The sequence below is a fragment of the Oryctolagus cuniculus genome, chromosome 19, assembly GCF_051225735.1.
Source record: "Oryctolagus cuniculus isolate XC-2025 breed Fujian yellow rabbit chromosome 19, ASM5122573v1, whole genome shotgun sequence".
Taxonomy (NCBI): domain Eukaryota; kingdom Metazoa; phylum Chordata; class Mammalia; order Lagomorpha; family Leporidae; genus Oryctolagus; species Oryctolagus cuniculus.
The window spans coordinates 5,726,455-5,738,667 of record NC_142885.1 but is presented as its reverse complement, the minus strand read 5'-3'; the positions used below and the strand labels follow the sequence as shown (position 1 = coordinate 5,738,667).

Below are 12,213 nucleotides of genomic sequence, written 5' to 3'. Positions count from 1 at the left end.
AACTGACTGTGCACATGGCTGCACACAGAGTGATTTGGGGAGTGACTGGAGGTGACCGCAAGCCTTTTATGGTTCGTGTGCTGCCCTGGCACACTAGAGACACGTGACCCACAGCTGCCTGTTCACTAATCTGCTGCCACAGTCCAGGTTCCCAAGGCAAGGTCACTGGCAGGACAGGGCACTGCTGGCCCCCATGACCTGGGCCGAGAACGCCCCAGCAACTGAGCCGTCCTGGAGGCCCGTGTCAGACGCTGGGGGCTGCCGGTTTCAAAGCTTAACCACAGGAGGGATGGGGGAGTAGAAACACAACAGTGGGCCCAAATGAGGAGTCTGCAAACCTGGACTGCATTCAGCAGATTCTCACACACTCCTTCAGACAGGCTGCAGGGAAGCGGCAGGCAGGGGCCTCCGGCAGGGTGGAGGCTGGGCGGGTGCTGGCGTGTCTGGCTGGACAGACTGCGTGGGCCCGAGGCACCTGCACTACATTCACACAGGGCAGCAGTGGGAGGTGTGTGACAGTCTGATGAGGGGGGTGGGGGTTGGCTGTCCTTCAGGCAGGCTCTAAATGCTAAAAGCGCTCCATAGTAAAACATTTACGTAAATAAGCCAGTGTTCCTCCCTCCAGGCGCCTGCCGGTGTTCCGTGCTGTTAATCTCTTCTGGAAGTGCGAGAGCATGTTTTGATACTGATTACAGAAGCGTGGGCTGCAGAGGGGTTTCCAACCTCAGAAGGCCGCCCCGTGCAGCGGGGGCACCGATTCAAGGTCTCGGGATGTGGTGAATTGTGCCAAGAGATGTTTTCCTTTTCCTCAGTGATCACCCACTGCAATCTTTAGGACTGAATTTCCCATCTTTGCTGCGGCATCTACAGTTTGGTGCGCTGGCTGCAACACTGTGCAGGTGACAGGTTACCCCGACAACATCTGTTACAATTACAACCCAGTGCCTACAACAAAAGCAGCTCTGAGGCAGTGTCGCCTGCGTTACCGCTGTTTGCTGCAGCCTCTGTTGGGCTTGGAGTTCTCAGGGGATTTAAACACCACCCTCTCCCTACTCGGGCTTGTGCGATTTTTAGTGACCCCCAGGGACTGCAAATCCGAACCCTAGCTCCCAGCAAACGTCAGCAACACTCTACAATCCAAACTGCCTTTCTAGGTTTTTCTCCCTCTCTTGTCAGCATGAATCCTCTGCTCCAGCAGCCAGAGTGATGGAGGCCAAATTGACGCAACCACTGTGAATGCTAAGTAAACCCTGGTTCCGGGCTAAGTCCAGAGCGGTGCCGAGATAGTGAGCCAGCCCCTGGGTCTACGGGCCCCAGCTGCCCGTGGACCCAGAGCAGGGGGAAACAGCCCACGTCCACAGCACTGAGGCTAACGTTTGCTGTGCAGTTACCACGGTGCAGGCATCATTCCCAGTGCTCCAGGACGAGGGAGGCACAACCATGACTGCCCGTGTGGGGACTGGGAGAACTGGGGCATGGGATGCACAGACTCACTCGGCTGAAGTCCAGCCTGGGGAATCTGAGGCTCCCCTGCTCTGCCATTCCGCCTGTCTGTAACTCGGTGTTTAAAGTAAACACAGGCTTCATGCCACGAAGCTCCTGTTGTACTATTTACACGAATCTGTGTGCACTGGGTGACAGTGCCTCTGCGGCACGTGGCCTGGAAGAGAAGGACCCCCGGGACAGAGCGTGCAGACGGCTTCTCCTCCCAGACATCACCAAGCGCTCCCTGGGGGCTGTGCCAGTCATGCTCAGGCAGGAGTGGGCATTCCTCCACACACTCGTGTGCTGGGTGCTTTTAGGCTGGCTTGTGCCTCCCCGTCTGGCCAGTGTGAAACGTACTTTGTTGCTGACTGTGTTATCGTTTCACAGTGCTGGGATAACCAGGGAAACAAAGGTGGGAGACATCAAAATGTAAAGGCAAGAGTTTCAGATGACGCTATGATCCACTGGCGAGAGCAAGGCTCCCTGGGAGCAAAGAGGAGGGGCAGCCTTCCCAGGTATATAACGCACAAAGGGGAGGTGGCACAAATCCATAGGCAAAGAGGGAACCAATATGAGTTTTAAAGGAGGAGCAGAGGCCCTCGGAAAAGGGGGTCTTTCGGTTGGGGGCCCAGGCAAGGACAATGGCCTAGAGCTGACCCATATTTGCAAGGAAGACCTTGGTGAGCAGTTCAACGCCACAGCACCAAAATCGGTCCACAGGTCGCCCACAGCAAGAGCGAAGCGTGGCCAGAATATACGCTCAGCTCCGTCACCTCCCCTGCTCGGTCCCACCCCAGAGCAGGTGCACCAGCCTGGTGGGGCCACAGGATGGCACAGGGACACCACAGGTCAGGGCTTGCTGGGAGGGTCTCCCGAGGCTATGGAGGCAGCCGGGGTCTCTGGGTCAGGGCAGGGAGCTCTGCTTCCATGGATTCCTGGGACTTTCCCAGCCTGCACCTCTGCACGTGTTTCCTGAGCCATAGCATGCTGGCAGCAGCTCTGGAGAAATGAGCTCCTTAGCTCTGTCTGGGTGCTGTGTGGAGGGCAGCCCTCAGCCCTAGCCCTCTGCTCTGCGGTCCACTTCCCTGCCCCAGGTCTGGGGCCCATGGCCCAGGCCCACATGAGGCTGGCAGCTCACTGTCTGCTGCTCACTGTCACTGCCACCATGCCTTGGGCCGCCGGTTGCAGCACAGAGGAAGAGCCACTGATGGTTTACAGTTTAATCTGCTGCGTCTGGGGGACCAGGAAGATGAAGGCCTTCATCGGCGTCATCAGAGCTGCTTCTCTGACTGCAACGGTCTCAGCACACAAGCTCCCGGGGCCGGGCCCGCGCCTGCCTTCAGAGGCTGTTCATGGGCACGGGTGCAGGAGAGGGAGCAGCCAAACGTGTCCCCAGGGACGCGGGGCAAGGCCCAGGTCTGCGTCCTCAGAAGGAAGCCAGCCTGCTGTGTCCCACTGCGGTAACAGCCTGCTGTGTCCCACTCCAGTAACAGCCTGCTGTGTCCCACTGCGGTAACACTCCTAATAGCCTGCAGTGGAGGGCGGCTGGGCGTGAGGGCCGACGATCGGCGTTGCCTTGAACAAATGGGTCAACAACAACACAAATTCCGTTCCACAGAGAAACCACAGTACACAGGTCACAGAGCAGCAAAGGAGCTCACTACCGTCTGGGTTCAGAAGACGCTGGGCCACAGCTGGGTGGCCATGCGCAGCCTCGTAAGCACCTAACAAAAAGAGCAGGGCCCACGCTAACCACCCCTCCCTCCTGCTGATTCCGGCTCCTCACCCAGGATGATGCCGTTGGGCTCCTCGGGGGGCTGCCACACGATGCGCACGGAGGTGAGCCGCACCTCGGGGAACACCAGCCTGACCGGCGGTCCTGGGGCTGAAGGGGAAGACAACGCCAGTTAGCACACTCAGAGCACGGCCGTGCTGGCCGGGGCACGTTGGGAGGCACCAGGGCTCTGGGATCAGCTATGCATGGCGACATGACACCATTCCTGGCAGAACACTGTATGAAGCGCCAGACCAAGGACTCTGGCGGCCTCACTGGCTCTGCGTGGCTCTCCTGTGACTCTTAGAGCAGCCTCATTCCTGACCATCTGCTTCCCAAGCTTCAAAAGCAGGGCTGAGAAGCCACACTGGGAAACTGGCCATGAAACTGACAACTGGCCGCGGAGTGCAGTAATCCGGGCTCGGACTCCTGGGGTGTGGCTTGTGCAGAGCAGCGGCCTGGAGTCCCTTCCAGCCCAAAGTCAAGGTGACAACCACTGACGGGCAGCTGCTGGGTTCTGCACGCCACCCCCGTCCTGCACTGAGTGAGCAGCGAAGAGTCGAGGGGCACAAATGTACCACGCTGCTCTTCCGTGGGTTCAGCCCACCGATAACTAACAAAGCGGCTGCACTCTGCGGCACCCCCGAACAGTAGGGTCGTAGCTCTCATAAACCACGTTTACGCAAACAGAAGCCAAGTCAGTACCAGCGAGGACTCCTTGCTGGAACTGAAAAACTGAAGGAGTCTCAGGTGGTGAGAGGCAGGGTGTGGACTAACCCGAATGAGCAGAAAGAAGAGGCTGTGCCCTGTAGCAGTCATCCCAGGACGGTGTCTCTGCCTCGGGGTGGGGGGAGGGGGAGGAGGAGGAGGCTGGGAACTGTCCTTCATGTGCTGACACCAAGTCACATGTTCACATGCCAAGGCCAATTAGCAGATGCACAGCGGGGATGGCGACGTCAGCTCTCTGAACATTCGCCTCGCACCATAATGAGAGGGAGGAGGGAGGTGCTCACGTCAGGACTGGGAGAGAAGGATCGGTTCCAAGGGACTAGAACCCGGGGTGCCGGCGCCGCAGGCGGAGGATTAACCTGTTGAGCCGCGGCGCCGGCCTCCAAGGGCAGTTTCTAACACGCACTTTCCACATTCACTTGAGGAACCTGGAACACACTGCAGCTTTGCAGGGCTCTGCAAAGAGACTTCTGCTCCACTTCCCACCTGCCTGAGGCCCTGTCTGGGGGGAGCATGAAGGACAGGGTTCGTGGTCTCAATTCCCTCCTCCAGGCAGCGCCCACCACGGTCCTCACTGCTGAGCAGAACCGAGAGCGTGGCATCAGGGCATGGCGGGCTCAGAGTCCCCTCGGCAAGGACCCTTCAGAAAACCCACGGCTGACCCGAGGTGGGGCTTCTGGGGGCGGGTCACTCACGCTCTCCTGACACGCGCTGTTTAATAACACAAGTGCCAAGAGGCTGACCTTTAAGTGTTTGACATCTGCGAAGCAGAGAACAGTATTTATCTCTGATTTAGGCGTCCATAAAAACAAAGCCGGCGAGATGAGCTTGTTATTCAGGTCTGGAAACACAGGGGCTGGGGCCCTGGGAGCCACCACACATGGCCCTCCGCATGGGAACTGCTAATCATCGCTGAGCACACGCGTGGCCCCGGGGCCAGCATCAAGGGGGCCGAGCCACACCGGTCCAGAGCAAAATCTCACTGGCTTTGTGCAGGCGCCCCCAAGAGGGGCAGGTGCCCATTTCCCAGCCCCGCCCACCTCTGCTGCTCTGCCCATGGCAAGGTTACAACCCAGATTCTGCACAGGTTCATAATTGGTCGTAAAAACCCACTGCAGGCTGAAACTGGCCACATAAATGCTCAGTGACTGAGAAACAATTTTGTTTTGTTTCCTTCAACTGGGGGAAAAAAAAAGGGTGGTTTGAAAATTGAGTTACAAATGACCGCAATGGAAACAGCTGGCTGGGACAAGCCTGCCTGGGGGAACACGTACCGTCATCCTTGGTGCGCTCCAGGATGAGGGGTGAGCTGGGCACCCCGTTGCCGATGCGCGTGAACGCCAGCACCTGCAGCTCGTACAGCACAAACTTGCGCAGCCCGGCCAGCAGCGCCGACTGCGTGTGGTTCCCTCGCACGACCTGGCTGCGAGGCTCGGAATCCAGATCTTTGGCCCGGAACAGAATCTGAAGCATCAACACAGAGGCGTGGACAGTTATGTTCACGTGAGGTGCTTGGGGTAGGGGGCAATGTGGGCATGGAGGAGAGAGGTCACAGGTACAAGTAAGGACCAACCGAGCTGTCTTCCCCCCATGCTGTCCTGTGGAAGACCCATGGACCTCATCCCGTGCACTGCCCTTGGGGAGGAGATGGGATAGAGCCACTGCACTGTAGTGTATGGGGCAGCCGGAGGTCCCACCCAGGCCACATCCTGGTGCAGTGGCTGCCTTGGCCATGGTTTATTTGCAAACTCTGAGGTCCACACTGTAGCCATGGTGGTCATCTCCACCCCGCTGCACCCGTGCTGGCTGTGTCCACCACACTGCAGCCATGGTGGTCATCTCCACCCCCCTGCACCCGCGCTGTGTCCACCCCACTGCAGCCATGGTGGTCATCTCCACCCCGCTGCACCCGTGCTGGCTGTGTCCACCCCACTGCAGCCATGGTGGTCATCTCCACCCCGCTGCACCCGTGCTGTGTCCATCCCACTGCAGCCATGGTGGTCATCTCCACCCCGCTGTACCCACGCTGGCTGTGTCCACCCCACACAGCCATGGTGGTCATCTCCACCCCGCTGTACCCACGCTGGCTGTGTCCACCCCACTGCAGCCATGGTGGTCATCTCCACCCCGCTGTACCACGCTGTGTCCACCCCACTGCAGCCATGGTGGTCATCTCCACCCCGCTGCACCCATGCTGGCTGTGTCCACCCCACTGCAGCCATGGTGGTCATCTCCACCCCGCTGTACCTGTGCTGTGTCCACCCCACTGCAGCCATGGTGGTCATCTCCACCCCGCTGTACCCATGCTGTGTCCACCCCACTGCAGCCATGGTGGTCATCTCCACCCTGCTGTACCTGCGCTGTGTCCACCCCACTGCAGCCATGGTGGTCATCTCCACCCCGCTGTACCACGCTGTGTCCACCCCACTGCAGCCATGGTGGTCATCTCCACCCCGCTGCACCTGTGCTGGCTGTGTCCACCCCACTGCAGCCATGGTGGTCATCTTCACCCCGCTGTACCCGCGCTGGCTGTGTCCACCCCACTGCAGCCATGGTGGTCATCTCCACCCTGCTGCACCCGTGCTGTGTCCACCCCACTGCAGCCATGCCAGCATTGGCACTAAAACAAGGACTTGATCATGACCACAGAGATGTTCTGCCTCCTACAAACAGAGTCAGCAGCCTGCTCAGCCTCCCACCCCTGGAAACCAGGTTCCTGCCCCCGAAGTCCTTCTCTTTCTCCCACGCACCTGAATCCCAGCCTCCACATGCCATGGGCACAGCTACCCCGAGTGTGCTGCTACTCTCCAAGTCCTCACACAAGCCTCACTGTCTGTGAACCTCTCCCCAACACCAGTGTCCAGAGGGCACATCAGACTGGGCCGTCGGGAAGTCTGAAAATCCCACAGCAAGCATTTTCCTCCAGGGCCCAGTCCATGGTGTGGGTTTGGATCACTGAGCCCATGCCAGGGGACTGCCATGTCTGGGATTCTTATGTATTATGGGCCTGTCATGCATCAAGTCTTCATATACTGTGGACAGCCATGTACCACGGGTTATCAGGTAGCACAGAGTTATCATACATAACGGCACTGCCATGCATCATGGGACTGTCATGTATCATGTGCTATCATGGGAATGTCATGGATCACTGGGTTGACACGTATCACAGGACTGGCATGTATTCCTTAGGTACTGGGAAGCAGAAGGGAGCAACTGGAACGCCTAGGGAGGAGGGAAGACACCTAAGAACAGACGGGAAGACAAGGAACAGGGCCGAAATGATGCCAAAGCAAGGAGGAGACAAGTTCCAGTGAGTGGAGCAACACACGGGACAAGCGTGGCCTCGCTGGCCCAGCCCAGAAAAGGCCAGTGGCCGCTCACGAGAGCTGCTGTGGGCTTTCAGAAAAGGGAGACGCAATGCCGCCTCGTGATGACGGAATGGGTCCAGGCAGCGGCATGGAGGGTGGAAGCTGGGACAGGCCAGCTCTCCCAGGGGATGCCAGGGCCTAGGACAGCCCCACTGGCAGTGACGCCCACAAACACAGGCACACACTCACTCAGCACTCACTGAGAGCAAGCCCACTTCCTAAAATAACCCACTTGATCCTCACAACCACCCGGGGAGTGGCTACTGTGGTTATCCCTGTGTTACAAGTTAGAAACAGGGGCGGAGGGCACAGAGCTAAGTAACTGGCCCAGGGCAGGCTGAGCTTGGCAGTCCGGCTCTCACCTTTCACTTTACCACTGGGAAAGTCACGGATGGCACTTGATGGTGGTTCTACCAGTGCCCACGTCCCTCACACAGTGAGGCTTGCACAAGACGTTTGAGGCAAAAACCAGGGAGCGGCCCAGAACCGCGAGTGGGAAAGCATCAACACGTCGGTTAGGGCGGTTAGGGCGGCGCCCTGTGGCAGCGTCTTCACAGCCCTCCCCTTCAGCGCAGCAAGGCCACCTCCACACCCACCTTGTAACCCAGGATGAGCCCGTTCTGGTCCTGTTCGGGCACGGAGGCCCAGGTGAGCAGAATCTGGGTGGAGCTGACCGCCTCAGCTGACACGTTTTCTGGGGCAGCAGAAGGAACTGCAAAGAAGGCATTGGACAGAGAGGCATCAGCAGTCGAATGGCTTCCGTGAAAGACGGTCCAATTTTCACCCAGATAATCAAGTTGTCCTGGAACAGCAATGTGCCCTGAGCATTTTGGTGCGGTCAGATTAAACCTGCTGGAGCAGAACAGGGATGCAAATCTCTTTACTGTTAGCAACAAATTCCATAAATCTCGGGTAGTCAGGAGCTCAGTTTTACCTGAGCCCACACAGCAAGGAAATACCCTTGTGCTGTTTCTGTAACAATTTGTAACACGGCAGACTGTGACCTCAGATAGGGTGTTACTCCATGGCGGGGCCTGGAGGGGCCGGGGAAGGGGGTGATGTCATGAGGGCACTTCACAATGCTGGAGGAGCCATGGAATTCAAAATTAAATTTATTTTGGTGCAAGACATTTTTGAAAATCCATGCATCATGTTTTTCAGAATATGCATTTCCCTTGGACTTTCTGAAGACCCTCTGTATGCTTCATACCAAGTGGAGGGGAGGCAGGACTTACAGAGTGTGCACTGTGTGCTTGTCTCTGTGCCAGGCGTCTTTAGACGCAAAATCCCATGCAGTTTCCACCATAATGCAGCAGGGTGGGGATCCAGTTCATCAGAATAGGGACAGCAACTTGGCTTTGCAGAGTCCTGTGGCTCCCCACACGACTAGGTTGTGAGCTAGAGTTTCTACACCGCAGAACTTGTCTTTCTTGGGCTGACTTGCCCACCCCCTCCTTCCTGCTCCAGTTCATACTGCGGAGACCTGACCCCAGAATCTCAGAGCCTGACCTGACTTGGAAATGGATTTGTTTCAGACGTGATCAGTTGCGGGCCCCTAATCCAAGAGGGTGGATGTCATTGTAGGAAGGAGGGGTGTGTGCACGCAGACAGGTGCACAGGGACAGTGTCCTGGGGAGACGTGGACGCACACACGATGTGCACACCGGGAGGAGCCACGGGAAGACAGAGACACTGTCACTGCAGAGAAGTGGCCGCCAACCACAGACAGGCCTGGACGACTCCTCCCAGGCACTGTCATAGGGCGCCTGGCCCTGCCCACACCTGGACATCCAGAACTAAGAGGAGATAAACTCCTGTTGTTTCAGTCACCTCTGCTATGATACCAGAACAGCTTTTCAGGCTAATGTTAGGATTCCTGTAGGTTCTCGACCCACAGCCAGCAGTTGCTTTAGACAAAAGACCAGGGAAGAAAGCAGGCCGGCCCCAGAGCAGGCATCGGCTGGGGAAACACTGGGCCTGGAGGCGCAGCACCACCTCTGCCCTCACCCTACCCCGCCCAGATCTTCCCGGATCTTCCCGGAGGGGCGGTTGTCAGGGGAGACAGGGAGGGGGCTTCCCCAGCCTTGGCAGTCCGGGGAGGCAGCAGAGTCTCTTTCCTGCCCCCTTCTGATGCTGTGCACAGTGCCTGCATGGCACCAGCCTGGCTCCAGGTGTAGTGCACGTGCCGCAGACAGGGGAGATGCCGCGGCCCTCCTTACACTTGTGGAGGGAGATAACGTGGGCCTCCCAGTGTGTCACCGGGCGTCACTCATGGGTGATGCAGCCCTTCAGCGAAGCATCCATTTTTCTGACAGGGTGGTCATGTATCGGTGGTTTAAGCATACTGTGTTCTCAGAGGGACGCCTGTCGCACACGCAGGACCTTGTCCCGTGCACCTCCCAGCGGAGCTCCTGTGCGTGTAGGATGGCCGCTGTGTGTCCTGAAGGCCACCCAGGCTTTTACCAGGACACGGCCTGCACAGGCACTTACGCTGTAGAAATGAGAAATGCGCCAGTACCTTGAATCGACTGTAAATTAACGGGGTTGTTTGCATTAGAAGAGAGCGCAAACCTGCAATTTACCTGACTTCATTTAGAATAAGACGAGAACACCAAATACAGTGTGCGCCCAAGATGTCAGCGCTGTGTTCTAGAAACCCTGTCCTTATCTGTAAAGAGACAGGCCGTTGGCATAGCAACGCTGCCCACCTCTCAAATCCTTAACTGTTTCCTGCAGGTCAATCTTTGAAACTCTAAGTGCCCAATCCTCACTACAGATCTATAAATAATAGCTGATTTTCTAAGATGTGGTAATGTGCACACCCATTGACTGGAGGGCCACCTGTGTCCCCAGAGAACGAGGGCAGCAGCTCAGGCTTTGAACGTGGCTGCGTCTCTCACGAGCACAGAGCCAGGGGAGGCTGCTAAAGGAGAGGAAATGGCAGAGTTCGGGACTAAAATTTCAGCTAATTCAGACTCCACTGGGAGACATCTGCCATCCAGCCACAAAGTGCTCATGCATCTAAGGTTTGGAAAAGGAGAACCGTAGCTATCGCGTATCGCGAGGTCAGCTCAGCTCCCCTCTCTACCTGGTCATCTGAAGTTTAAGACGCTCCCAGAAATCCCTCCTTTGTTAAAAACAAAATCTATTTCCTCTCCTTCCCCTGCTCTCCGGCTGCAGGACTTCTCGCTCCGCAGCCGCTGCCGCTCCTCCTGGGGTGTCTTTTGTCCTTGTCAGCAAGGTCATTCATCATGGGATGCCACGGAACCTGTCGACCACACTCCAGTACCACGAGCGTCACACACAGGCGGGTCCCGTTTCTGCTCCCACTCCCGATGCACTGTGCTACTGCGGTGACGCCTTCCTTTCAGATGAGGGGGGCAGCTTGCGCTTCTGCCCTGCTCCTCTCCAACCCTGGCCTGTCCCCGTCAGCTCCACTCTCTCTCTACCTCCCCTCTCTGCCTGCCCTGCCACCTCAAATAGCCGAGCCATGCCTGGCAGGAGGGTGCCCTCTGCTGGGAGGGTAAAGGTTGGCACCAGAAACCAACATAGCTGCAGCTGGGAGGGCACTGCCGGTCAGGAGCCTCCTGGGGACAGGGCTTCTACACTGCCGGGAAGAGCTATGAGCAAGATGGAGGATCAGCACAACCGGCAGGGGCCCCGAGAGTCTGCAGGCTTGGGGGGCTGGCACCAGCAACGGGCACATTTCCGAGGATAGACCCGGCCAGGAGCCCATTAACCAGTATTAAACATGGCTGAAATTTGAATCACACCTTGAAGTGAGCATCAGTGAATTTATTATTCTATCTGGGGTGAAAACACGTGGACAGCTCTGCTCCCAGAGAGAGAGGTGTTGTATCAAAAATTTTTTTGAAGATTTATTTACTGGGGCAGGTAAAGCTACCGCCTGCAGTGTCAGCATCCCCTATGGGCACCAGTTCAAGTCCTGGCTCCTCCACTTCTTTAACAGCTCCCTGCTGGTGCCTGGGAAAGCAGCAGAAGATGGCCAGAGTCCTTAGGCCCCTGCACCCATGTGGGACACTGGGAAGAAGCTCTGGCTCCTGGATTGCATCTGCCCAGCTCTGGCCATTGTGGCCATTTGGGGAGTGAACCAGCAGACGGAAGATCTCTCTCTCTCTCTACCTCTTTCTGTAACTCTGCTTTTCAAATACATAAATCTTCAAAAAAAGATTCATTTATTTATTTGAAAGTCACAATCACAGGGAGAGGGAGAGAGACAGAGACAGAGATCTTGCATCTACCGGTTCACTCCCCAAATGGCTGCAATGGCCAGGGCTGGGCCAGGCCGAAGCCAGGAGCCAGAGCTTCTTCTGGGTCTCCCATGCAGGTGCAGGGATCCAGGCACTTGGATCACCCTCCACTGCTTTCCTAGGCACAGGCAGTGAGCTGGATCAGAAGCAGAGTAGCCAGGACTTGAACTGGTGTCCTTACAGGATGCCGGCACTATAGACAGCAGCTTAACCCATTAACACCACTGTGTCGGCCTCCAAAATTTCTAACCAAACAAAAATTCAATTAAAAACTAAAATATGATTTTCCAAAAGTGAGAATCCTCAAAAGAAGAGACTGTGGTGGGTAACTGAGCAAATTTCAGTTGCAGGAACAGTTCTTATTCCCAGGACACAGCTTCCCAACACGGGAATTACGAACACGGGAATCATGAACATCAGGACTCCGAGATGGAAGCAGTGCGTTCTGCAGGGGTGGGCACATATATAATGCCAGCAACTAAGGCAAAGAAAATCTGCTATGTTTCTTTGATGCAAAATCTATACCTCAATATTAATTAAATTATAGCAGTCCTGGCCGGCGCCACGGCTCACTAGGCTAATC

General features: G+C 56.7%; 1 protein-coding gene across 2 annotated transcripts in view; it reads right to left on the bottom strand.

Annotated features, from left to right (window-relative positions):
* The window catches only part of SDK1 (sidekick cell adhesion molecule 1), a 982,790-nt gene that overhangs the window by 83,850 nt on the left and 886,727 nt on the right, over positions 1-12,213 (bottom strand). For both annotated transcript variants that reach the window (XM_070064289.2, XM_070064294.2), the window contains exons 26-28: positions 7,956-8,071; positions 5,263-5,452; positions 3,272-3,370 (exon numbers count right to left, since the gene is read on the bottom strand). In XM_070064289.2, coding sequence (XP_069920390.2) covers positions 3,272-3,370; positions 5,263-5,452; positions 7,956-8,071 — 405 coding nt within the window. The remainder of the gene's footprint in view (positions 1-3,271; positions 3,371-5,262; positions 5,453-7,955; positions 8,072-12,213) is intronic.